Raw genomic sequence first — 26,348 nt, forward strand, 5'->3', positions numbered from 1 at the left:
TCCAGCCACAGCAGTTCCGTTCCTCCTCCCCTCAGTGGGACTCCAAGCCAGAGCATCTCTGCTGGGTCCTTTCCCTCTGAGTGCTGGGAAGATCCCTCCTGTCCCCTGGGAGCTGTGTCCAGCCCTGGCACAGCTCCCCAGGCCCACGCTGCTCGTGCTGCCTTGGAACAATGAGAGGCTTTACTGCTTTCCCTGCAGCCCTCCCTGTTTATGAGGGGGCTCGTAAAAAGGGTCTGTGGGCAATTGTTCCCCGTGGGTCAATTCAGGAGGAAATAAAACTCTTATGTTCCTTAAAAAACAAGAGAGCCCTGAACAGCTCAGAGATGGGGCTTGGGGCGGGGGGAATGTGAGATACGAGCTTGAAAAATGCCTTCAATTTCATCAATAGTGTTTAAAGTTGTGTAACCAGGCAGGGCTGGGGGGGAGCAGAGCCCTGATGCTGCTCCCTGAATAATGTCCCACTTGTCTGGGTCCAGCAGCAGCCCCTGGTTTTGTTTAAGCTCAAATGGGAAGCAGCTGTGGAGGTGCTGGGAGGGAGGCAGGAGCTGCTGCAGCAGGGAGAGGTTCAGCAGTTTTATTTTCCCTCCCTGCCTTGGCCCTTTGAAGACCAGGGCCCTGTTGAAGTGCCCAGGGGGAAGGGGGCAGGACTGCAGGACAAAATCCTTGAGGAAAGGAGAGGAGGAAACCTTCCCTGCCCTGCTTTTCAGGTGCTCTGGGAATGGGATTGCTCCATTCCAGTGCTGTTCATAGAACACCAGTCCCGTCCAGTGCCACCCCTGCCATGGGCAGGGACACTTTCCACTGTCCCAGGGCGCTCCAAGCCCTGTCCAGGCTGGCTTTGAACACATCCAGGGATGGGAGAACGTCTCTGGCAGCAGCCCTGGGGACTGAGCCCAGAGCTGGCATTCTGCACAACCCCTGGGGTATCCCTGGCCCCCATTTCCCCGTGCTGCCCTCGGCCATCCCTCAGCTGTGTTTTCCCGTTTTTCCCGCAGGTGGCCAAGCGGCTGGGCCGGGTGCTGTACATGGCCGGGTTCCCGCTGGCGCTGCCGCTGCAGCCGCCGGGGCTGCGGCCCCCGGAGCGAGAGGCGGCCCCGGGCGAGCTCCGCCCGGCCTCCACCGGCAGCGTGGCCTCGCCCTTCGGCAGCGCCGTCCCGCCCAGCCGGGGCTCCCCGAAGCAGGAGAACGGGAACCCCGCCCTGCTCAGCGACACCACCAAACCCCCATCCTAACGGGGCCGGGAGCCAGCCCCGCACCACAGGAAGGTTCTCGTTTTGGGTTGGTTTTTTTTTTTTTTATTTTGGATGCGTTTGCTTTTTTTAATTTGTTTGGGGAAAATAAAAGAAGAACCACGGAGATTTCTGAACTGTCAAAAAAAAAAAAAAAAGATTGAAAGGGAAGGAAGGAAAATGATCCAAAGATGTTGGCGTGGGACGACGCCAAGTGAAGAGAAGGATGCTGGAGGATGGAGGCAGCATTCCTGTTCCCTGCCAGTGCTCAGTGGAGCTGGAGAGCCCTGCACAGGAAGCATGGCCAGGCTGCTCTCTGCCTTCAGGACCTGCGGGCTGTGCCTCCACACGGAGGGGAAGGGGCTCTGCTGCTCCCGCCGGGACCTCGAGCAAAAATCCCATCCCAGGCACCCCAGCCAAGCTCTCCTCCTCCTCCCTGCAAACTGGGCTCACTTCCTCATTCAGGTGTTCTATGCATCTCTAGCAACTTTGAAAACAATACCAAAGACAGACAAAAGGGATAAAAAGACAAAAAAAAAAAAAGGACAAAAAAACAAAGACACAAGGCAAGTTCCCGTCCATGTTTACTTTGTGCAGATGGTACAGAGCCAGCCTGGCCTGGCCCAGGGGCCTGGCAGTGCCCCCGAGGGGCTGTGCCCGTGCCCAGCCCTGCAGGGCTGCATTCATTGCCCCGTGGGATGTGTGGTTCCAAGAGCAGCAGGTGCTCCGGGGGAGAGGAGGCTGCCCCAGGCTCCTCCTGCAGCTCAGGGGGGTTTGTTTGCAGCCTTGCTCCAGAGGTGGATGAGTGCACATCTGGCTGCTTGCTCCAGAGGTGGATCAGTGCACATCTGGCTGCTTGCTCCAGAGGTGGATGAGTGCACATCTGGCTGCTGAGCACCACCAGACAGAGCCCTGGGCCCCCAGCCCTGGCTGCAGGGGAGGGGGCCAGGCTGAAGCAATGGGCAGAGTTTTTACTACTGTGAATGAGCTGGGAACTCCTGGGGGTGACCTCCTGTGACTTGTACAGTTGTGAGCAACAATCACATGTGGTACTTTTCTGTCTCTCTCTCTCTCCTCCCTCCCCCATCCCCTTTTTATTTTTGGGTTTGTTTTTTGTTTAAACGTTGCACGTGCTGCCGTTTTTCTTACAGAATAGCTTTGGTGGTACTTTAGCTTCTTTATATTGTAAAAAAAGGAAAAAAAAATTCATTATCCATCACATCACAATAAAAATGCTTTCCAGCAATCAATTTAAATAAAAAAGAAAAACCCTTAATTTACAGATGGTACCTGGCTTTACCCAAGCAGTCTCTGTCCTTCCTTTCCTGCCACATTCCTGCCTGGAATCCCACCCAGGCTTGGTTCCCAGCTGGCAGAAGGCAGCCAAGTTAGAGCCAGGACAAAAAGGGAATTCCTTCCTCTTTGGGAAGAACAGGTAAGTTAAAAATCTTTGCCAAAGTGAAAATTTTTTCTTTATAGTTTGGGTGGTGCAGTTCTCACCTGGGCAGTGTTTCCTGCATTATCAATTTTGCCTTTCCTTATTCCTTCATGGCTGCACGTCCCTAACCCAAGAAACATTAATTTAAAGTTTCCTTCTGCAGCACACTTGGGGCAGCTTGAACTGATCAAGGCTTCCAGGGAAGCTGCAAAGCTCTGGCAGAGTCTCTGCAGTCCTTAAGGCACTCTGGGCACCAGGGAGGGTTTAGTGATGGCCCCAGAGCTGAATCTGGGGTGGCTGCTGGGGCAGAGAGGGGGAGCCTTGGACAGAACCTGCCCTTGCTCAGCCCACTCAGCAGGAGCTGGAAGTGAACCCTGTGCTATTGAGATGAGCAGATTTGAATGGGTTTTTATTCCCTCTGCTGAGCAGTTTGTACTGGCCTTGACTTGGCCTCGGGTTTTATTGGTACCAAAAGCAGAACTGGTAGAAAAAGCTGGAGAAGTCCAAGTTGAGTTGCAAAGTCCAAGTTGTGGACCTGGGGCTGGTCCCACCTGTGCTCCTGGCTCTGGCAGCAGCTCCAGGTGCTGCAGGGCTCAGGCTGGGCAGGGCTGGGGTGCTCAGTCCTCATCAGAAAACTCCAGGTCCTGCACGAGGTCGTCCCCTCCCTGTGCCAGCTGCTGCAGGTCCGAGCGGGACAGGCCCCGGGGGCAGCTCCTGCTCTGCTGGGCATCCTGGGCTCCTTCCCTGCCTTCCTCTGCTGGGGAGAGGGACAGGGTCAGCAATCCTGGCTGCCAGGGCAGGCACTCATTAATGCCAGGCACTCATTAATGCCAGGCACTCATTAATGCATCCCGGGCAGCCCTGCAGGGCTGGGCACAGCAGCAACGCCAGAGGGGGCACAGGAGCCCAAAGTGCCCCCCTGGGGCAGGAACAGGGGCCCAAAGTGCCCCACTGGGGCAGGAACAGGGGCCCAAAGTGCCCCACTGGGGCAGGAACAGGAGCCCCAGTGCTCCACCACTGCCCTGGTGCTGTCAGGAATTGCCCACTCACCCTCTGACTCGCTGTCCTCCTCCAGTTCTTCCTCCTCGTCCTCCTCCACTTCGTAATTTCCTTCTTCATCATCATCCTCCTCCCCAAACTCCTTGCTGCTGGCTTCTGAGCTGTCATCAGAGGCTCTGCCCTTCCCTGCAGGGGTGTCAGGGTGTGAGAGGAACATGAGCTCAGCAGTGCCAGACTCACTCCAGGGGAGATTTCTCCTCATTTCTCACTGATATCCCCCAAAGCCACTTCCCTTTGCTGCAGGGTCCCAGCACCTCTTCCTGAGCCATTCCTAAATCCCAGCTTTCCCTTTCTGCCAGAAATCCAGCTGGAAAACACAGGAGAGCAGGAGCCTCCCCAGCTGCTGCTGCTTTCCTGCTCAGAGATTCCCAGACTGGATTTTCTCCCCTCTTCAGCCCTTGCAGAGAGCCCAGCCTGGGATCCTTTCCTGCCTGACAAACATTTCCCATTCCAGGGGAAGCCCACCCTGATCTGCTGGGATTCCCAGCATCCAGGACCTTTCCTGTGCCCTGGGGGACTCTGGGGGTGTGATCCTGCTGGAATTCCTGCCCAGCAGCAGCATCTCCCCTGGATCCACAGCACCAACAGGGGGCTGCAGATTCCCCTCCCTTCCTGCCTCACCCACCCAGGACATCCCAAACATCCCAAACCCCAGAGGAACTCCCAGGTTTATCCCAAACTCTGTGCTCAACTTCCCAGGCAGGCTGCACAATTTACTGTGGCCCTCTCGTGGTCACAGCCCAGGTGACATCAGCCCCTGCTCTCCGGGATTTCGGGGCATCAGTCAGGATAAAATGAATAATAAAATAAAATCAATAAATCACAAGTGCAGCAAGGACAGGACCAAAGGTCCCCGTGCTGGTGGGAGCCCCTGCCATGCACAGAACCTGCCCAGGGAATGTGGACAAGGAAAATGGGACTGTGGACAGGGAAAAGAGGACTGTGGATAAGGAAAATGAGACTGTAGACAGGGAAAAGGGGATTGTAGATAAGGAAAAGGGGACTGTGGACAAGGAAAATGGGACTGTGGACAGGGAAAAGGGGATTGTGGACAAGGAAACTGGAATTGTGGACAGGGAAAAGGGGAATGTGGACAAGGAGAAGGCAAGCCCAGCCCCAGCCCTGTACCTTTCACAGAGAATCCACCATTCTCCTCCTCAGAGTCACTGTCCAGCTCAAAGAGATCCTTGAATTCCTTCTTATCCTCCTCCTTCCTCTCATCTGGCCTCCTGCGTTTGATTTCTGGGAAGTTCAAGTCTTCAAGCTGGAAAGAAAACAAACCCCAGAGTAAGAGCAGCCCTCATTTGTGCTTCTGGATGCCAAAGGCTGTGGTTAAAGGCAGGAACTTGGCTCTGCCCAGCCTGCCCAGAGCAGCTGGGGCTGTCTGCTGCCAGCCACAGATCTGTGAGGGCTCCCAGGGGCGAGGGAGGCACGCAGAGCTCTGCTGCTGCATTGATCCTGCCCTAATAAACTGCTCTTGCTCATGGACCATGCAGGGCTGGCAGCCCAGCAGGGGTGAGGATGAGGATGGGGATACCCACGGGGGAGCTCTGCAGCTGGGCTGGGCACCTCTGGAGCAGCAGATCCTGAGCCACTCCCTGGTTTTGGGGGCAATTTCAGCGTTTCAGGTGCTGAGGATGCTCAAGGGCTGCAGGCAGCCCCTGCCCTGATGGAGATCAATGGGCCAAGAGCCCCTGGAGCAGGCAGCCAATATCGATGCCATTAAAGTGCCCTCAATTGACACCACCTGAGTGCTCTTTACACCTCTCCGGAGGGGGATTAGGGGGAGGATTTGCTCGCCAGGGCTCAGGCCAGCAGGGCAAAGATAATCAGAATGCAAATGAAATCCCAAGCGCTCTCTGAGCTCAGCTGCCCCTGCCCTGCCTGCTGCACTCCCCTCCTGGGAGCACTGGGGCTCAGCACACATCAGGCCCTGCTTGGAAACACCCAGCACTCACCTGCTGCCCTGCCACCCCTCAGGGCACCCCAAAACCCCTCCAGCAGCCAGGAACAGCCTGAGTGGGAAAGCAGGGACACACGGGCAGGATGGGACTGGGGAGCAGGAGGTGGAGCTGTGGGTCTGCTCCTGCAGCCAATTCCAGCAATTTCCCCCAGCCTGTTCAGGGTTATGGTCCCCAGCTGGGCCATATTGATCCTGGAGCTGAGCACTGCCCAGCAGGGATGGGAACAAATCACCCTCCACCATTGCAGGGGCCTCATTTTAAATCATCATCATCATCATCTTCCCACTGCTCTGCCTGCCTCAGGGGGAGAGGCCTCTGCTCCTCCTTGTCTGTGCTGGGGAGCAGCTCAGGGCTGGCTTTAAAACCCAGCCCAGAGGTGCCAGGGAAGAGATTTGGGAAGCAAAATGGACAGGGGCACTGCCAAGCTGCTGCCCCCATGGTGGCACCCACCCCGGGCTGGGCAGAGGGTCCCAGAGTGGTTTGGGTGGGAAAGGACCCCAAATCCCCTCCAGCTCCATGGGCAGGGACCCCTCCCACTGCCCAGAGCCCCTGCCAGGGACCCCTCCCTCTGCCCAGAGCCCCTGCCAGCCTGGCTGTGCTCCAGCCCCACCTGGGGTGAAAGCATTTTCCATCATTTCCATAATTCCCATCATTTCCATCATTCCCATCATTCCCAGGGCACAAGGGAGGCTCCTGTCCTGGCAGCAGGGGTTTGGTAGCTGGGCTCCCACATTCCCACAGGGAAAAATCCCCATTTCCAAAGGCAGCTCTGGGTGACACCAGCACAAGCTGAGCACATCAAGCAGGGCCTGGTGCTGGCTGAGCTGTGCCACCTCCCCCCTCTGAGACCCCTCAAAATGAAATAAACCCCAACGTGCTGTGGAGTGGCCCCCAAGGACTGAGATTTGCACTGGCACAGCCCCTGTGCCCATCACACACAGGCACTAATTTGCTAATTTGGGGGCCAGCCTGTTAATCCCCGGCCAGAGGGCTCCTATCTGCAGGGTCTCACCAAGCTGATTAGTCCCCATGCCATTAAAAACCATTGGGAAAAGCAAATGGAATGGGCAGGAAGGGTCAGAGCTGTTGTCTGAGGCAAGCTGCAGCTCCCAGCCAGGCTGGCTTTCTTTCTTCCCCTGTTATTGCCTTTTTCCCCCAATGGCTGCTAATGGGACATGGATTTTCCCAGCCCTAATGGGCCTCATGGTGTTTCCTCTCCTGCTGGGGCTCACAAAGCTGCATCATTAAAGCCACCAGTCCCCACCGAGCCACACAACAGCCCCACACAACAGCCCCATTCACCAGCAGAGCTGCAGGGCAGCCTGCAGGACAGCAAACCCCAAATCTGCCTCTCTGTACAGAGAAAAACCCAAATCTGCCTCTCTGAATATACCAAACCCCAAATCTGCCTCTCTGTACAGAGAAAAACCCAAATCTGCCTCTCTGAATATACCAAACCCCAAATCTGCCTCTCTCTGAACAGAGAAAAACCCCAATCTGCAGAGAGCTGCTCCAGCAGCAGGGCAATGTCCCACCACAGCAGCAGGGCCAGTGTAGGGCAGGAACTTGGCCCCACTCTGGGCTGTCCCCCTGACCCCATGCCCTGGCTGTCCCCTCTGCTGTCCCTCAGCCCCAGCAGCCCCTGGCTGTCCCCATTCCCTGCTGTCCCCATTCCCTGGCTGTTCCCTGTCCCCATTCCCTGCTGTCCCCCTGTCCCCATTCCCTGTCCCCATTCCCTGGCTGTCCCCATTCCCTGGCTGTCCCCATCCCTGGCTGTCCCTGTCCCCATTCCCTGCCTGTCCCCACTGCTGTCCCTCAGCCCCAGCAGCCCCTGGCTGTCCCCAGGCTGTCCCCAGGCCCTGGCTCTGCTGTCCCCAGGGCTCACACCCAGGCTTTGCTGCTCACCCTTTCCTTGCCACTGATCTCCAGCTGGATCTCCTTCTCCCTCAGCTTCTTCCACTGCCTGTAATACCTGCTCAGGGGGGTCCCCTCCTCCTTCAGCTGCTTCTCCCACTGCTCCTGTGGAGAAAGGGACACACATTCCAAGGGTTTCCAGGCGCTTTCCAACCAGCACAGGCAGCCAAGGCACCAGGTGAGGACCCTTTCCCAAACCCCTGTTCCCAGCCCCTGGGCCCTGTGGGGGCCAGCAGGACTCAGTGGATCTGTGAATTCTGCCTCAGTTACTGAACAGCTGCTGGGTCAGGAGTGTGGCACTGGGAACTGTCCCCAGGCCAGGCAGAGCAGGGACACAGAGGGAGCCAAAGCTGAAGTGGAAAAGTGTCTGTGCTGTGTCCCCAGGCTGTCCCCACGTCTGTCCCCGTGTCCCCATGTCTGTCCCCGTGTCCCCACGTCTGTCCCATGTCCCTATGTCTGTCCCCATGCCCCCACGTCTGTCCCATGTCCCCATGTCTGTCCCCTGTCCCCATGTCTGTCCCCATGCCCCCACATCTGTCCCATGTCCCCAGGCTGTCCCCTGTCCCCATGTCTGTCCCCATGTCTGTCCCATGTCCCCACGTCTGTCCCATGCCCCCATGTCTGTCCCATGTCCCCAGGCTGTCCCCTGTCCCCATGTCTGTCCCCATGTGTGTCCCATACTGTCCCCATGTCTGTCCCATACTGTCCCCATGTGTGTCCCATACTGTCCCCATGTCTGTCCCCATGTCTGTCCCATGTCTGTCCCCATGTCTGTCCCCTGTCCCCATGCTCACCACAGCAGCCGTGCTGGCCACCCCGAAGGTCACTCTCTGCCTCCTGCTGCAGATGTGGGCTGAGTTCTCCTGCAGCTTCTCCAGCAGCTGCCTCATGGGCCTGCAGTAGTTGGCCACCTTGCACTCCTTCAGGAAGGATTTCAGCTGCAAGAGGAAAGGGAGGGGAAGAGCAAAAGGCCTGGGAGGGAGCCTGGTCCCTCTCCCTCCAGCACATCCCAGCTGCCATCACAGCACCAGCTCAGAAAAAATGGGAATTCAGAGCTTCCCTGCCTCCCCCAAAGCACAAAGAAACCACCAGCACAACAATTCCTCTGCTGCTGAAGCCTGTCCTGCCCTCGCCCCCCTTTCTAAAATATTTATTTTTCATGGGTGCTGCATATTTATCTCCACTGAGAGGTGCATTTGTCACTGGCTTTATCTCACTTGATCCCCCAGCTGCAGCCCCAGATCCATTCCATCCCCTGCCACCTCCATTATCATTTTTCTTGCCTTGCACGAGTGTCACCAGAGATCCTGCAGCATCCTGGGCTCGGGCAGTGCAGGCTGGGGCTGGGTGCTCCAAACACAGCCCCTGCTCCATCCCTGCTCCCCTCACAGTCCCACCCCTGGCTGCCACTGAAATGAGTGAAACCTGATGAGATCTCAGCCCTGGGTGGAGAGGCAGGGACACAGCCAGGGGAGTAAAAGAGGATAAAGGACACAGAGGGGAAACTCAGGGTCTGTGTGTGCTTTTCCCTGCTCTGGCAATTGGAACAATGGGATCCCAGCAGAGTGAGAGCACCCAGAACACCAACGTGTGCCTGTGGAAATGCAGGGAGGGCTCCCACCCCAGCCCTGTCATTACTGGGGCTGCTTCTGTCCCACTGCCAGCCTGAAACAGCACAGAGCAAAACCCCAGCTGCTCTTACTGGAAATGCTGCAGGGCAGCCAGACCCTGCCCAGCTCCCTGGGAGCAGCAGGGACATTCCCTGGGGACAGGGGAGCAGCAGGGATGGGATGGGATGGGATGGGATGGGATGGGATGGGATGGGATGGGAAGGGAAGGGAAGGGAAGGGAAGGGAAGGGAAGGGAAGGGAAGGGAAGGGAAGGGAAGGGAAGGGAAGGGAAGGGAAGGGAAGGGAAGGGAAGGGAAGGGAAGGGAAGGGAAGGGAAGGGAAGGGAAGGGAAGGGAAGGGAAGGGAAGGGAAGGGAAGGGAAGGGAAGGGAAGGGAAGGGAAGGGAAGGGAAGGGAAGGGAAGGGAAGGGAAGGGAAGGGCAGCACCTCCTGCCCTTCTGGCTCCTGCCAGCTCCTCCCTCAGCGCCAGCTTTGCCCCTCCAAGCTCCCACTGCTGCTCTGTGCTGCCTGCCAGGGCTCTGGGCAGGGAAGGGCTCTTCCCCCCAGCCCCTGCAGGCAGAGCCCACCACGGGTCAGCCCTGGGGCAGCAGCAGCAGCTTTGAAGTGCCTCCCATCCCCACTGGCTCTCCTTTCATCTGCCAGGGCTTCCTGCCTTGCAGGCAGAGAATTTGGGAAGCTGAGGCTGGGAAGCTCAGCCCAGCTCCCCCAGAGCAGGAGGAGGAGGAAGAGGAGGAGGAGGGACACAGCCCCTGCAGCTGGAGTGGCCCAGCAGGGAGGGAGGGAGGCTGGGCACACATGGATGGAAGCAGGGCAGGGCTGGAAGCTCTCCAGGGGAAAATCCCCTCCCCAGGCAGCTCTTGGGAGCCAAGGGCAGCCCCAGCCTGGCAGAGAGCTCGGGGCTGTGGGCAGAGCAGCCAGGCAGCAATGCAGCAATGCAGCAATGCAGCAATGCAGCCATGGCCTGCACAGCTCCTGGCAGCAATGCAGCAATGCAGCAATGGCCTGCACAGCTCCTGGCAGCAATGCAGCCATGCAGCAATGCAGCCATGGCCTGCACAGCTCCTGGCAGCAATGCAGCCATGCAGCAATGCAGCCATGGCCTGCACAGCTCCTGGCAGCAATGCAGCAATGCAGCCATGGCCTGCACAGCTCCTGGCAGCAATGCAGCCATGGCCTGCTCAGCTCCTGGCAGCAATGCAGCAATGCAGCCATGGCCTGCACAGCTCCTGGCAGCAATGCAGCAATGCAGCCATGGCCTGCACAGCTCCTGGCAGCAATGCAGCAATGCAGCCATGGCCTGCACAGCTCCTGGCAGCAATGCAGCAATGCAGCCATGGCCTGCACGGCTCCTGCTGCAGCCAAACCCAGCTCCCAGGGCTGCCAGCACGGGGGACAGGGACAGCCACAGGCTCAGGAGCTGCTCTGGCTGCTCACACAGGGGCTGCCAGCCCCCAGCAGCCAAGGCAGCCCCTGTGCCAGCCCGGGGCACGCAGCCAAGAGCCTGGCAGGTGTCAGCCCCTGGCAGGGACACGGAGCTCTGCTTCCCAAAGAGCCTGTGGGGCACAGCCAGGGCTCTATGAACACCCAAACAGCCTGTGGGGCACAGCCAGGGCTCCAGGGACACCCAAACTGCCTGTGGGTCACAGCCAGGGCTCCAGGGACACCCCAAAGAGCCTGTGGGGCACAGCCAGGGCTCTATGGACACCCAAAGAGCCTGTGGGGCACAGCCAGGGCTCCAGGGACACCCCAAAGAGCCTGTGGGGCACAGCCAGGGCTCCAGGGACACCCAAACAGCCTGTGGGGCACAGCCAGGGCTCCATGGACACCCCAAAGGAAGGAAAGACTGGGAGGAAAGACTGGGAAGGGAAGACTGGGAAAGGAAGATTGGGAGGGAAGATTGGGAGAGAAGACTGGCAGAGAAGATTGGGAGGGAAGACTGGCAGGGAAGACTGGCAGGGAAGACTGGCAGGGAAGATTGGCAGGGAAGATTGGGAGGGAAGACTGGCAGGGAAGACTGGCAGGGAAGTTTGGGAGGAAAGACTGGGAAGGGAAGACTGGGAGAGAAGATTGGGAGGGAAGATTGGGAAGGAAGATTGGGAGAGAAGACTGGCAGGGAAGACTGGCAGGGAAGATTGCCATCTTGTGGACAGCACCTCAGGGAGGCTGAGCACAAGGAAAAGCTGGGGCTCAAGCACAGGTTCTGCTCCCAGAGCCCACAGCAACAGCTGTGAATGCCCAAGAACTCAGCTGAGTTCACCATCCCAGCCCCACCCCAGGGCAGTTCTGCTGCACTTGGGCTCCCAGCAGATGCAAACTGCAGAGCACCTTCCCCTCCCCTCCAGCCTAACTGGATGTGGTGCCTCTGTCCCTCCCCAAAACACAAATTCAAATTCAAATCAAGCAGAGGTAAATGGGTCTCCCCTCATCCTGAGGGCCTCCTGAGGTCACTGTTAGTTTAAATTACTTCATCCCACCCTGTGCACGTTCATGGCACCCCCAGAAGTGCCTGCCCCCTTACCTGGATGACAGTGGGCAGAACCAGCTCTGGGAAGCCAATGCTGTGGGCTTGGCCATGGAGGTACTCCAGCAACAGGTCATAGAGCTGGTCAATGAGCCCATCCTGAGCAGGAGAAACACAAATCAAGGGACTGGGTACGACCCAAACCCACAGAACTCCTACAGCACCCAAAGCCAGCCTGGGAGAGGCTGTGCAGCCCTGGGGACAGGGACATGGAGCACAGTCCCTGTCACAGGGAGCCCAGCTCCCACTCACCCTGAAGGCCTTTTCCTGCAGGTTGGCATTGGAGAGCTTCAGGATCACAGCAAAGTTGATGGGCTTGGAACTCATCCGTCCTGGCTTCTTGTTGAAATCCACTTGTTGGAAAATCTGGAAGAGAAAAAAAGAAAAAAGAGTTTCAAGGTGATCACAGCACAAAGCAACCAGCACACGACTGAGCCAAGGGCAGGCAGGTGGTGCCAGAGCCAAGAAAACAACCCAGGAACCCCAATTCTGATCACTGCCCCAAATCACAGCTCTCCCAAATAGCCCAGGCAGGGACAGGGGGGGAGCAAACAAAGCCCCCCCTGAGGCTGTGGAGCCCTGGCTGTGCAAGGTTCTGAGCTGTGAAGAGGAAGCCAACACAAGCAAGGGCACAGGAAGCTGAGCTTTGCTCCTCAGCCCCAGCTTTCTCACGGTCAGAGGCTGCACCCCAGAGCTGGAGCAGGGTCTGGAGCCATCCCTGAGGTGAGAAGAGCTTCAAAGTGATGTTCACACCAAATTCACTATTGTCACTGCAATCACTGTCCCAGGGACACCTGGTCCAACCACTGGCTCTGAGGCAGGTCCCCTGTGGCCATCAAGGGAGGTTTCAATGTCATTTAAACATTACCAAGCCACCAACTGATGACACCTGATGGCACCCAGAGAGGGGTGAGCAGCACCTCCTGCTCACCCAGGCCCTGCAGCAGCCCCAGCCCCTCTCTCCAGTGCCCAAACACTTTGGGATTGCCCTCCAGGGCAGGACATCATTTCTCTTCCCTGTGTGCAGCAGCAGCAGATCCATCAGCAGCCCCTGTGGCGGGGATGCAGCCCAGGGGAGGCTGGAGAGGAGGGAGAGGCTGCTCAGATCACAGCAGTGCCCCCAGGCCACAGGAGCAGGAGGCTGCTATTGATTTCTGACATTTTATTTGTCAATCCAGGTTCTTTGGAAGGGAGGGACAAGAGTGCAAACAAAGAGCCCTCGCCTGGGGGATCGATGCCACAACCTCGTTATGCACAGCTATTTCTGTGGCCCAAACAGAGCTATTGATCCCCCAGGGCAGACTCTGGGGCTCCCTGGCACCCTCCCAGGCCCCCAGGCAGGCAGGGAAGGGCAGCCAGAGGCTCTGGCAGGGGCCCAGGAGGCGGCAGGGAAGGGGGGAAGTGTGGCTCCCACGCTGAGGGCTGGAGCCAGGCTGGGCACGGCCTCACTCATGTCCAGGAATGCCTGGGCAGGCTGGGAGGGGATAATGAGGGACCAGGGGGCCACAAAACCTCACCAGCAAAACCACAGGCAGACAGAGGGAGGGACGGGCAGGAAGGAGAGGGGTTTGGGGATTTCTGGCACTCCCAAGCTCCCGGTTGCCACGTGGGGAGTGGGGAGGGAGCTGGGGTACAGCAGTTCCATGCTCTCAGCTCCCAGGGCAGAGCAGCTGAGCAGCCCAGCACTGCCAGGCCTGGGCCCAGGAGCCCTCCCTTCCCAAGCTTTTCCATCAGGATGCAGCAGAATGGCACCACCTGGCTGGGCCTGCACCCACACTGGGGACAAGGTGGCAGGGCCAGAATGCAAAGAGGGGGGGAAGGCTCTGAGTTTTGTCTCTGACAGCACTGAAAACAAAAGGAATCGTCCCCTGAGCAGCACGGCCCCAGAGGGGAGATGCCTCTGGCCCAAACCGTGGCTGGCAGGGTTTCAGCCAGGCAGGAGCAGGAGGAAGGAAGCAGGGGAATGGCAGAGCCAGCCAGGCCGGGGAGCAGGAGCATTACAAACATTCCACAGGCTGAGGATGTGGTTTGCAAGGGACCTTTCCAACAACCCCAAACCACAAAAGTCTTTGCTTCAAGGGAACCTGATGAGGAGTGAGGCTGGCTGAGTCAGGCCCTTGTGCCAGCAGAGTGTGTCCTTCCTCCTCCTCCTCCTCCTCAGTGCCAGCCCCATGCCAAGCTCAAGCCCTCACACGTTTCTTCCTAAAGAAGTTTTTTTAATTCTTGAAGTGTTTTTTTCTTCCATTTCCTGCTGTCTGCAGTCACAAACCTCTCTGCCCTCAGCACGAGGTGAGCACAGCAGCAGATGGGGCTGGGGAGCTCCTGCAGCTCTGAATCCCCCTGTGCCTGCTCCAGCTCAGCCCCGGGCAGGGCGTGCTGCACCCAGCTGCGGCAGGCACAGCTCCCACACAGCAAACCCTGAATTCCATTTTCTGTTTTCTCAGCAATTCTGGTGCTGCCTGCCAGGGATTTCAGGGAATGAGCAAAGTGGGACCCCAGGAGCTGCTGGTGAGGGTTGGGGCAGGGACCAACCCACCTCCAGGATGAAGGGCAGCACGGGGATGAAGGTCCTGGTGCTCTGGGACAGCAGCGTGAGGGCACGGATGCAGTGCATGCGCAGGGGGTAGAACCGAGGCGTTGGCACCAGCCTGGGCAGGACAAACAGACAAAAATAAATTAAAATTTTAAATAGTAAATAAAAATAAATTTTAAAATAGTAAATAAAAAGAAATAAAAAGAAAGATATTAAATAGAAAAATAAAATAGTAAATAAAGAGAATAAAAATGTTAAATAAAAAAAACAAATTAAAATAAAAATATCAAGTAAAATATTAAATAAAATAATAAAAATATTAAATAAAAACAAATTTTAAAATATTAAATAAAAAGAAATAAAAATATATTAAATAGAAAAATAAAATAGTAAATAAAAAGAATAAAAATGTTAAATAAAAAGAAATAAAACCAAATTAAAATAAAAATATCAAATAAAAATATTAAATAAAATAATAAAAATAGTAAATAAAAAGAAGTTTTAAAATATTAAATTAAAATAAATAAAAATAAATATATTAAATAGAAAGATAAAATAGTAAATAAAAAGAATAAAAATGTTAAATAAAAAGAAATAAAACCAAATTAAAATTAAAATATCAAATAAAAATATTAAATAAAATAATAAAAACATTAAATAAAAAAAATTTAAAATATAAAATAAAATAAAATAATAAAATATTAAATAAAAAATTAAATAAAAAGAAATTTTGAAATAAGTATGTAAAATAAAAAGAAATTAAAATAAAACCAATAAAAATATGAAATAAACACAGTGGCTGTCCCATGGAGCCACAGCCCCCAGAGCTGCCACTCTGCCTCCTCCACAGCCCAGCCTGGCTCTGAGGGGATGCAGGTGGGATCTGTTTTCCCAAGGCTGGAATCACAGAATCAGGGAATGGTTTGGGTTGGAAGGGACTTAGAGTTCATCCAGTGCCATGGCAGGGACACCTTGCACGGTCCCAGGCTGCTCCAAGTCCTGTCCAGCCTGGCCTTGGGCCCTGCCAGGGCTGGGACACCACAGCTGCTCTGGGACATCCATTGCAGGCCCTCCCCACCCTTAGGAGGAGGAATTTTTTCCTGCTATCTCATCTGAAGCCACCCTCTCTCAGTTTGAAGCCATTCCCTGTGTCCTGTCCCTCCATCCTTTGGAAATCCTCTCTCCATCTTCCTTGTAGCTCCTTCAGCTCCTGGAAGGCCACAGTGAGGTCACCCCAAGCCCACCTAGGGGGGTCCCCAAACCTCCAGAGCCTCGCCAGGCAGTACCTGCAGCTCCTGGCAAGCTGCTAAACCCTGCTGAGCCTCACCCCATTCCCTGCCCCCTGCCCCTGACTGATCTGCTGGACAGGGAGGGAGGTGCCTGGACCCATCCCAGAGCAGGGGGGTGCCAGGGGGGATGTTTGCATCCTCTTATCTGATCGTTTAAATCTGCTTATCTCCATCACCGTGGGGAGCTCCTCCAGAGCTGGGTTTAAAGCTGAGAATCTGGTTAGCAGAGCTAACAGGATTTGGGAGATCACCAGAGATCCCCAAATTCCCTCAATGCTAATGTTAACAGGCACCTCAGAGCACAAACATTTCATCCATCTCGGCTGATGTGAGGAGGGAATTCTCAACAGACATCCTGGAAATAACAACTGTGTCCCACTTCTTCCAGTCCCAACAAACAGGCACCAAAAATGCAGCTTCTAAATGCATTTACAGAGCTGCAGATGAGGATTTTCTGGATCATTTTCCTTGCAGTTACAAGGATAATCTGCCCAGGTTATTCAGGCTGAGACTTTTCTTATACAAAGAGGAAAGAATAACCCACACCACAGCTCTGTCACCCCCTAAACAGCTGCTCACACACATCTTGGGCTGAAAAACTTCAATTAAAAGCAGCTTTGAGACCATTCATGGCTAAATCCAAATCACAGAACTGTAAAATAACACATCAAAGCAGAGCAAAAAGAATGAGGAATTCCACTCACTTGATACAGCCAATGATGACCTGTGTCAAGGGGTAGATGAGGGGCTCCATGACCTCACTGGGGTGGATGGTGCTGAGAACTCGACACCAGAAGTACAGGCAGTGGATGTACTGCCAGTTGTAGACTGACTGGAAGTTCTCCTGCAGGAAAGGGGGGGAAGAATAAAGGCAGGAATGTGAAAATGTGGCATTTGATAGGTGCTCACTCTGCTCCCTGTCCAGGCTCATTTTATCCAGCACACTGCAAAGCCCAGGGAGGAAAAACAACTGGAGCTGCCATTGCCAGGGCAGCAAGTTCACTGGTACCAGCCAGTGCCTCAAGGAAGTAAAGGGAATAAATAAAACCAGGCTGCTGTGCTAAGTGGGGCTGCTTTGAGAGGGAAAAGAGTGCCCAGGCTCACAGCAGGCACTGGGATGTGGCCAGGGAGCCCTGAGCTGAGCACTGTGGAAAGGATCAGCTCAGAACTTCTGGGGAACCCTGAGCTGAGCATGGAGAAAGGATCAGCACAGAACTTCTGGGGACCCTGAGCTGAGCATGGAGAAAGGATCAGCTCAGAACTTCTGGGAACCCTGAGCTGAGCATGGAGAAAGGATCAGCTCAGAACTTCTGGGAACCCTGAGCTGAGCATGGGAGAAAGGATCAGCTCAGAACTTCTGGGAACCCTGAGCTGAGCATGGAGAAAGGATCAGCTCAGAACTTCTGGGGAACCCTGAGCTGAGCATAGAGAAAGGATCAGCTCAGAACTTCTGGGAACCCTGAGCTGAGCATGGAGAAAGGATCAGCTCAGAACTTCTGGGAACCCTGAGCTGAGCATGGAGAAAGGATCAGCACAGAACTTCTGGGGAACCCTGAGCTGAGCACTGTGGAAAGGATCAGCTCAGAACTTCTGGGGAATCCTGAGCTGAGCATGGAGAAAGGATCAGCTCAGAACTTCTGGGGAACCCTGAGCTGAACACTGTGGAAAGGATCAGCTCAGAACTTTTGGGGAATCCCAAATAATAATAAAATATGAAAGCCCAGCTGGAGCAGGAGTCCCTGAAGGAAACCACTCCCTCAGTCCTGCAGCTCTGCAGGTATTGCCCAACTGCACCCACAAGGTGCCTCAGCCCCCACTCGTGGTTTTTTCCAGATTTCCAAGGCCCAGCTCATCTCTCCTGCATGGAGCAGCAGGATGCACAGTCCTGAGACAGGCACAGAATGTTCAACTGCAGCCACTGGGCCAAACCTTGCAGCAGGGCCCTGAGCCAAGGCACAGCTGGCCCTGGCAGGGCTGTGCCAGCTCTCCCCAGGTCACTGAGATGCACCAGGAAGATTTTCTCAGCTTCTCCTGCACAGAGCAGACGAGCAATCTGCTCTGGTAATCATCTTCCAGCACCATCCCTGCCCATTCAGACAGGCTTAGTGCTTGCATTTGGACATTTTGGTGGTGCCACTCCCATCTGAAGGGCCACGAGCCCCCCCAGCTGTGAAATCAAATGGATTTACTCCTTGTCTGGGCCACAACTAAGGGTGTAAGGAGCCAGTGCAATCCAATTAGGGGATCTGCAGCCCAGACTTCATTTATCTCTGCTTATTTATCCCCATGTCTGACGGGCCAGGAGATTTAGCTGGGCACCAACCCTGCCCTGTTTGGGGGCAGCTCAACAATTAATCTGTGGGGTCTGTTTTGCTAAACAGGACAAAATCCAGGATTAGCAATCTGACTCAGATTTCCCAGGTCACACTGGAGGTGGCTGAAACCCCAAGCTCTGAGCTGCTTTGCTAAGTCCATTAAATGCCCCAGAATTTGCCAGGCAGCTGCAACACCTCAGGGTGGCCTTGGCAGAGCAGTAAAACCAGCCTAGGGTGAAGGCTGTTCCAAGGAAAAAGCCATGGAGGCAGCCCTGTGGTGGCAGTTTTGTGTTCCCCTGGGATGCCTTTTGCAGTGTGCCTGGAGCTCTGGGCCTTCTGCTTTAAAAATCCTAACCATAGGCAGGGAAATCATATGGAGGCAGCCCTGTTGTGGCAGTTTTGTGTTCCCCTTGGGATGCCTTTTGCAGTGTGCCTGGAGCTCAGGGCTTGGTGGTTTTCAGATCCCTAACCAGAGGTGCTTTACCTGCTTGTTTCGTACCAGAGGCTGGTGTACATAATTAATTGATTATTATTAACATGATTAACGTGTGCCATTTGTTCCTCAGCACTAGCAGAGCCTCCCTCAGGCTCCTGCCCTGCCCAGGGTGTGTCCTGCCAAGGCCATGTAACAAATCCCCCCTTGATGCCTGTGGCTGGGGCCAGCCCCACTGCAGGGTGCCCCAGGAGGATGAGGAGGGTGCCCACCTTCCTCCTGAGGGTGATGGCACTGCGCAGGTGGATGGCCAGCTGGCGGATGTAGATGAAGCTGTGCTGGTACGAGCTGGGGCTGTCCAGGGCCAGCATCTCCGTCAGTGTTCTCTGCATGAAGTTGATCATGGGCAGCACGTTGGGAGAGGTGAACCTGGAGTTCTTCACAAAGGCAATGTACATTTGCTGGGAGGGGAAGAGGATGAGTGTCACCTTGGGTTTTTTAAGATTTTCTAAGCTTTCTGATGTTGATATTCTTGTAGTGAACTTTCTCACACGTTTTCCGTAAATAACTCATTGATTTTCATTCTTTTATGGAGGAGGAGAGAGTTGATAGACTGTTGGTTCAACCAGTGGCATTGGAGAGGTGCCACTGTCATTTTCTAATCTACTGTCACTTTTAGAAAACTATAAATGTTAGAGTCAGAAAATAAACTGTCCCTTTTTCCCTTCACCTTGAGAACAGTGGTGAGCTTGTGCTCTTTTGTGTCCTATAGTGACAGATGAGAAAGCAGCGTGTAAAGTAAGAGTAAAAAGCATTCTGGGACTCCTCTGCCCCTCCCAGTGTGACCAAACTGTCACTGTGAGCTCAGCTTAGAGATTGATGAGGCACACTCTTCTTCAAGCAGTGAAAGAAATGAACTAATTATAAACTAAGAAGTAAATTAATTATACATATTTAATATATAATTACATAAATAATATAGATATTATTATTTAATATAAATAATAAAGCATTTAATATAAATAATATGTATAAATAGTATTTAACATAAATAACAAATATAAAGCATTTAATATAAACAATATGTATAAATAATATTTAATATGAATAATAAATATAAATCATTTAATATAAATAATATGCATAAATAATATTTAATATAAATAATAAATATAAAGCATAGCCTGAATTTATAGAGTTTTCTCTAAGTATTGTTCCTCATTCTAATTGGTTGGTAACTAGTTGTTACCTTGTTTGGTTGGTTTCTTCACTAGAGGTGGTTACATGCTTGTATCTCTTTCTAGATATTGTTTGCATTTTTCTTTTAATGATTCAGGACAGTTTTTACAGGTGCTGTTAACAGTTACAGCCTTGGAATTCTTTCTCAGCAGAATAAGCAGATTTTCACTATTATAGGATTTTATTCTTATGGGAACTCGTCAGGCTAGCTTAGCTAGGTAAGTTCCCATCAGAATACTCAGACTCTCTTACTAAGGCCTAAACTATGCTTTACAAAGCCTTTCCTCTGTAAGGTTTTGCTTATATTTCACACCAAAGCAGGGCTGAAGCGTTGCTCTGATGACAGAAAGGAATAACCCAGCCTGTCCCTCCCCCAGGGGACACAGGAGTGTGTCTGGCTGGGACACGTGCCCAGCACTGCTTGGCAGCAAGGGGACAGGGCTGCAGGAGGGGCTGAACCCTGGGGATGGCTGGGCACAGCTCTCCTGCCCAGGTGCCACTGTGGCAGGCAGGAAAATACACCTGGGGACCCAGCTGAAAGGTGAGAGCAGCTCAGGGGGATGTCAGCACCCAGGGACCTGGGGATGAAGATTCCTCAGAGACCTCCCTGCTCAGTCTCTGTGCCCCCAGCAGGAAGGGCAGCAGAGGGAAGCAGCAATCACCCTGACCTGACAGAATTTCTGCCCTGTTTGGTTTTCTGGAGGCTGCCAGCATCACCTCCAGCACCTGCTCAGCTGCAGCTCAAAGCTCTGAGGTATTTGCACACAACCTGAGGAAGAAAAGGTGCAGGGCTCAGCAAAGCCAGGCTTACCTTGAGCAGGGGGCTGAGGTAAACCTCCTTCTTGTACCTGCAGATCTTGTTCAGCACCAGGAAGGCCAGGACCCTGACTGTCTCCTCCCCTGTGCTCCACAAGGTGATGGTTTGCTGGGACAAAGCACAGAGACAGGTGAGTGAAGGCACAAAGAGCTCCTGGCTGGCCACACACAGACCTGCACCTCCCTCCTTCCCAGCAGAGGTGACACAGAGGTGACACAGAGGTGACACAGAGGTGACAGTGTGCTGTCAGTCAGTCACTGGCAGCCCTTCTGTCCTCACACTCTCACTGGGACACCACACAACAGCCCCAGCTGATGTTCCCATGATCAACAAAGGAACCTGTCCAAAACCAGCACCTCTAAAAAATACACAACTTTTATTTGTGTGGTTAAATACCCATCTGAACTCTCCTGAGTGACTCCATCTGCCCCAGGAGTACCTGGTGCCCCCACAACCAGTGAGCCCAGCTGCAGCAGTGAGGAGCCCAGCACAGTTCCCTGCAGGCTGGAAAAGCCCCCTCAGGAACGCCTGCAGCAGCTGTGAGGTGTGCCAGCCTGCAGCCCTGCACAACTGCAGTCACCCCCACCACCAAAGGCTTCCCTGGCTCCTTGCAGAGCTGCAGTTTGCAGCCAATGCTGCCCTGGGTGTCTCCCACACCTCCTGTGTTGTTGCTCACGCTCAGCAGTTGTGACTGAGCTGCCACAGAAATATTCCACCCCCAGCTCCCCGGGTGGAGAGGCAGCACAGGCATTCCCAGGGCCTGGCAGCAATTCCTCCATCTGGGAGGAGGAAGCAGCTTCCCAAAACACCTCCCTGGGGAGCAGCAGCTACAAACAGAGCCACCCCCACACCCACCTCAGCCTGGCATCACCTGGTGGCACCTGGAGAGAGGCAGGAATCCTCTCCAGGAACAGCAGCAAAGCAAGGGAACACTACAAGAGACTGCCTGCCAGGGGATGCAGCCCAAACACCACAAATGCTCAGCTGAAAGGGGGGAAAGCACCTCAGATGCCAATGGCACACCCCAGCTGTGCCCTTACCTTGAGCAGGGCCCGGCACTGCTTGGGGAAGGACAGGTAATAGGGAACTGTGGCGTTCACGTGCTGCAGAACTGCTGCACCCACTGAGGCCTCTGTCAGGCAGGACAGCAGCTGTGGAGGAGAGAAAAGCATCCCCAGTTGGCAGGCAGGGCTGTCACCCTCCCTCCCTCCCCATTCTGCTGGTTCCCACCACTGCTGGGCCAGGAAGGAGCTGACACAAACCTGGACCAGGGCAGGGGCAGGGGGTAAGAGCTGCCCTGCAGGTCCCTCAGCCTGGGAATGGCAGCTCAGGCTGCTGGCCCTGCATGGTGATGGCCCCTGAGCTCACCACACAGCACCTCCCTTGTGGACACTGCACAGTCTCAGTTTATCTGCACTGCAGGACCCCAAACTGGCCCAACTCCCCCTCAGTCTGCACAAGGAAACACCACCTGAGCTGCCTGACAGCACACTGGGTTTCTCCAGGATTTCTGGGTGGGAAGCTGCAATTCTTTGGGTATTTGGGTCAAGTCTCCCTCAAGGAAAGGCTTTGACAAAAGGTGAAGAACCAAATCTCTGTGTGTGCAGCTTGTCCAGCTCAGCTCACTGCAGACAAACCCAGGCTCCAACCTGAAGTCAAGGTGAGCTCCAGGTGACTCTGAGAGCCTCTGCCTGATGCAGTCCCAGCTGCTGGAAGCTGCACAGGCATTTTGTCCACATTTAATTTGCCTCCTCGCTCTGCAAGGATTCTGGACTGAGCAGACTTGGCCAAGGACACCAAAAGGAGAAGATTTTGTTCAGAAATAGTGCCAGAAAACCCACAGTGGTGAAGGCTGGGGCTGAGGGCTCTCAGGAGGCAGCCCAGGAGCAGGGATTGCTCCCAGGGACTGCATTCCCAGCTTTTCCTTGTCTGCAATGCTCTGCTGCTAAAAAAAAAAAAAAAAGAAAGCAAAAAGCTCCCCTGATCCAATTGCTCTTTCTGCTAAGTCATTGTGCCAGCTCCCAGCTGAGGCACAGCAGCTCCTGGGCTGTCACTGCTGGCATCCCTTCCCTCAGCTGCTGAACAATCAGTGTTGGTTTGGTTTTAATATTCCAATATTCCAATTTGGGGATGCTAACAAAGCAATCTCAAAAAAAAAAAAAATTAAGTGGGGGCAGGAGTTTCCTCCAGAAATAATCCACACATCATCTCTGAAACACCAGAAATTTTGCATGGGTGGGATGGAACATTCTCATAGTCAGAGATTCCTCATGTGAGGTCACCAAGAGAACATCTCAGTGTTTGCCTCAAGTGCAGAGATCACAGCACCAAAAACTGAATTAATGATGCAGAATGCAGGAACACAGACTGCAAACTCCTTTAAAGCCTATTAAATATTAATCTGCCAGACAAATTAAAACAGAGAGAGCTGCCAGAATGTTAATTCAACCCTTCTTTACTGCCTTACCTATTCTGACCCAAGCATCCTCTGAAGCTCCAAATTGTTAATTGGACCAAATCATTCCAAAACAAGCCAGAGAAACAATGAACACCAATCTCAGAGGGGCAAACCCCACCTGCCTCACCCCAAAATAGCCCAGCAAGGCACAGAGTGACCCACAAACAGAAAATGATGATGTTTCTTACTTGTATGGTACAGCCAAGATAAACTTTGATGTCCAGTCGTAGCTTTCCCCAGAGGGGGCTGGTGGAAGGGAGAACCATTCTGGAAAGGAGCAAGAGCTGGGTTTAGCTTTAAAAACCCCTAAATAAATCAGATTTCAGCAACAAAATGAGCAGTGGGATCAATTTCTTGCTTCCTTCTTCCTTGGGGGGAAGAAAAGAAGAGCCCTGTGAGCACTCAGTGCTTGGGAAGAGCTGGCACCCCTCTCCCAGGGCCAAAGGCAGCTCTGGAAATCCCCCCAGCCTTCCTGAACACCCCAAACCCCCCAGGCTTACTTGAGCTTGTTCTTGGGGGCTTTGGGGAGCAGCAGCTTGTGCAGGTGGTGGAACAGGTCCCGGATACAGAAGGACACCAGGGCGTTGAACACTGCGTGAAACAAGCCAGGAAAGCATTTTAAGGGATTTTCCATGCGCTCCTGGTTTTCCTCATGGGAAAAGAGGTCCCTGAGGAACTGGAGCCAGTGATTTCCATGGCAGAGCTCCTGCACTTCCTTCTAGAACCCCCAGTCTGCCTGATGTTCCATTTTTTATCAAAGATCAGAAGGCACAGGGGCCACCTCCCCAAGGAAACAGCACCAAACCCCAGCCCTGAAGGAAAAGCTCCCAGAGCAGCAGAGCAAGACCAGCTCCTCAATGCAGGGAAAGGGAGAATTAATTCCTGCCAGGGCTCTTCCCCCCTGCCCCCAGAGGATTTCCCTTCCCTCACCTGCAGTGTCAGTCACCTGGAACTTGCTGGGGTCACCACCACTGTCCCCTTTGGTGGTGGCCACAGCTGCCTTGTAGCCTTGGGTGATCTCATGGAAGAGTTTTGGGGTGAGATTCCTCTGGGGAAAGAAGAGAAGGGGGTGTTGAGGAGGAGAAGCATGGGAGCTTCTGGAGCTCCTGACTGGGACAGGGAGACTGGAATTCACTGGGAATTTGATGGCAAGAAGGGCTCCATCCTCAGGCATCAGGGCAGGGTTAACAAACTCAGTGACCTCCCCTGAAACTGGCTTCTAATTGCTGAGGCTTGAGAAGGAATTAATCAACAGCAAGCAGCTTCCAGTTTGAGCTTCATCCCCCTCAGCTATTCCACCACTGCTGAATATGGGACTAAGAAAGCTCCTGGAGCTGCCAGAGGGTAAAAAACCCAAATTTGATCATTCTGGCCTCTTCTGAGCCACATTTCTGCAGCTGCTCTCTCATATGGGATGGCAGTACTTTAATTTTACAGCCCAAGGCCAAGCTGAAGGCACAAGAGCTCTGGGGGCTTGGGACATAAATTTTGTACCAGATGAACAAATAAATAAATAAACAAATTTTGTGCCAGATGAACAAACAAATAAACAAATAAATAAATTTTATGCCAGATGGACAAGTAAATAAATTAATAGATTTTGTGCCTGATGAACAAATAAATAAATAAATTTTGTGCCAGATGAACAAACAAATAAATAAATAATTTTTGTGCCAGATGAAAAAACAAATAAATAAACTCTGTGCCAGATGAACAAATCCCAAGCTGACCCTTTTACAGGCAGGGAGGAGAACCCTCCAGGGCTGTGTGCTCCAAATCCCTGCTCACCCGGGCAGCTTTCTTCCACTCCTCCACCATCTTCAAGCTCACGTGGATGAGGGAAACTTTCTTCTTTTTGACTTTTTCTTGCTCTTCGTCTTCATCATCTTCATCCTCATCACTGGCTACCTAGAGAGACCAGCAGGAGGGACTGAGGAAAGGTTTCTACAAGCCCTGGCTGGCCCCAGCTCTTTTACTGAGCACTGCTGAGGAGGGAGGCAGGCAGGGCTGATTTGTGAGGGCTGCTCCCAGCACTCTGTGCAAAGCAGGAACGGTTCAGATGGGAATAAACACCTGATGGAGTGACAGCCCAGGATATTGGGAACAAATCCTCCCTGTGAGGCTGCCACAGGGAAGCTGGGGCTGCTCCACCCCTGGAAGTGTCCAAGGCCAGGCTGGACAGGGCTTGGAGCAGCCTGGAGTTGGAGCTGGATGAGTTTTAAGGCCCTTTCCATCCCAAATCATTCAGGGCTGGCACTGGAACACAAACACTGCCCATGGAACTGAGGTCTCTGATCCCATCAGGTACCTCCAGGGTGTCAGGGGGTCTGTGCAGAGCCTCCTCCTCCTCTGAGCTGTCTGAGGCATCAAAATCCAGCAGCTTGTGATCATTCTCCTGCAGAAACTTGTAAAACTCGGGGTCTCTGTCCTTCAGCCTGGAGAGCTGATCTTTGTGCTCTGATGCCTTTCCCTTCTTCCTGCTGGGACAGAAGGAATTGTTCATTCACTGCTCAGAGCTCTGCTGAGGCTGTGACAAAAACATTTCGTTAAGGATTAAGAAATCTTGATAGCAAGATATCAGATTGCACTGGGATAGATGGAAACACAGGGAAAAATTATCACAAATCTGTTTCTCAGTTCCTCAGAACTGCTCCAGAGACTGCATCATCTCCCTGGCAATGCCTGACCACCCTTTCCATGGAGAAATTCCTCCTGATGCCCCCCTGAGCCTGCCCTGGGGACACTGAGGCCGTTCCTTGGGAGCAGAGCCCCACCTGGGGCTGTCCCCTCCTGTCAGGGACTTGTGGAAAGCAAAAAAATCTCTTTTTCTCCCGGCTGAGCTCCTCTCACCTGCCCGGCCGCGCCTGCAGCCCCTGGGCCGCCTTCCCGCTCGGCCGCCTCCGCCTCGCAGCGCCGTTAAGGGCCCGGCCGCCTTCCTCCTCCTCCTCCTCCCAGCCTCCGTCATGCTCCGAGTCCGAGCCGGCAGCGAGGAACTCGTCCAGGCTCAGCTCCTCCAGTTTTCTGTGGGGGAGAAAGGAGTGTGAGGGGGAAAAGGAGCGTGTGAGGGGGGAAAGGAGCGTGTGAGGGGAAGGCTCATCCCGGCGTGTCCGGGACGCTCCTGGCTCCCCTCCGGTGCGGCGCTCACCTCCTCCCGGGGGCCGCCATGTTGCCTCCGCCACGCGGCCGCCGCTTCCGGTCCCGGCGTGTAGCGCGGCCGGGGCGGAGCGATAAAACCACGCCCATGAATATGTAAATTACCTTATTTTCATGCTTAGCCGCGCCCCATAACATCCCTGGCTCCGCCCCGCTGTGTTGGCCCCGCCCCCCCCCCCGCTGATCCCTCTGTCCTGGGCATTCCCGGGCAGGATGGGGGCCAGCGAAGGAAGGGAAGGGAAAGGATGGGATTGTCTCCCTTCTCCGCTCTGCAGAGCCCGTGCCTCGAGTGCTCTGACCCGTTCTGGGCCCCTCAGATCGGGAGGGACATTGGGAGTGCTGCAGTGTGCCCGCTG

The 26,348-nt window shown here is 54.0% G+C and overlaps 2 protein-coding genes across 9 annotated transcripts in view; one reads left to right on the forward strand and one right to left on the reverse strand.

Moving 5' to 3' along the window:
• SAMD11 (sterile alpha motif domain containing 11) overlaps nucleotides 1-2,533 on the forward strand; it is an 80,235-nt gene extending 77,702 nt beyond the window's left edge. For 4 of the 5 annotated variants that reach the window (XM_054647928.2, XM_077190126.1, XM_077190127.1 and 1 more), the window contains exon 14: nucleotides 996-2,533. In XM_054647928.2, coding sequence (XP_054503903.2) covers nucleotides 996-1,232 — 237 coding nt within the window. In that variant the 3' untranslated portion in view covers nucleotides 1,233-2,533. The remainder of the gene's footprint in view (nucleotides 1-995) is intronic. The other variant, XR_013185090.1, reaches the window with a different exon arrangement.
• On the reverse strand, nucleotides 1,797-26,098 carry NOC2L (NOC2 like nucleolar associated transcriptional repressor). 4 transcript variants are annotated; one of them, XM_054647927.2, is made up of 19 exons: nucleotides 25,985-26,098; nucleotides 25,690-25,860; nucleotides 25,148-25,316; nucleotides 24,628-24,747; nucleotides 23,770-23,887; nucleotides 23,340-23,430; nucleotides 23,028-23,106; nucleotides 21,422-21,532; nucleotides 20,376-20,489; nucleotides 18,598-18,786; nucleotides 16,282-16,421; nucleotides 14,292-14,403; nucleotides 12,008-12,121; nucleotides 11,753-11,854; nucleotides 8,399-8,542; nucleotides 7,596-7,709; nucleotides 4,855-4,990; nucleotides 3,718-3,852; nucleotides 1,797-3,421 (listed from the first exon to the last, which is right to left on the reverse strand). In XM_054647927.2, exons 1-19 carry the CDS (start codon nucleotides 26,080-26,082, stop codon nucleotides 3,285-3,287), a joined length of 2,394 nt encoding a protein of 797 aa, XP_054503902.2. In that variant the 5' UTR covers nucleotides 26,083-26,098; the 3' UTR covers nucleotides 1,797-3,284. The 4 variants fall into 4 exon arrangements, with proteins under 4 accessions (XP_054503902.2, XP_077046244.1, XP_054503901.2 ...); XM_077190129.1 differs by having other exon boundaries at nucleotides 1,797-3,424; XM_054647926.2 differs by having other exon boundaries at nucleotides 25,148-25,319.
• Nucleotides 26,099-26,348: the final 250 nt, after the last annotated feature.

Source organism: Agelaius phoeniceus, chromosome 24 (genome assembly GCF_051311805.1).
Source record: "Agelaius phoeniceus isolate bAgePho1 chromosome 24, bAgePho1.hap1, whole genome shotgun sequence".
Taxonomy (NCBI): domain Eukaryota; kingdom Metazoa; phylum Chordata; class Aves; order Passeriformes; family Icteridae; genus Agelaius; species Agelaius phoeniceus.

Bases quoted from the DNA above. Each gene is read 5' to 3' on its own strand.
- NOC2L (XM_054647925.2), bottom strand. From the start codon at position 26,082: ATGGGCGTGGTTTTATCGCTCCGCCCCGGCCGCGCTACACGCCGGGAC. The intron at 23,107-23,339 runs GTAAGCCTGGGG...GCTCCTTTCCAG, and splicing joins GCCCCCAAGAACAAGCTCAA to AATGGTTCTCCCTTCCACCA. The intron at 18,787-20,375 runs GTAAGCCTGGCT...TTCCCCTCCCAG, and splicing joins ACCTCAGCCCCCTGCTCAAG to CAAATGTACATTGCCTTTGT.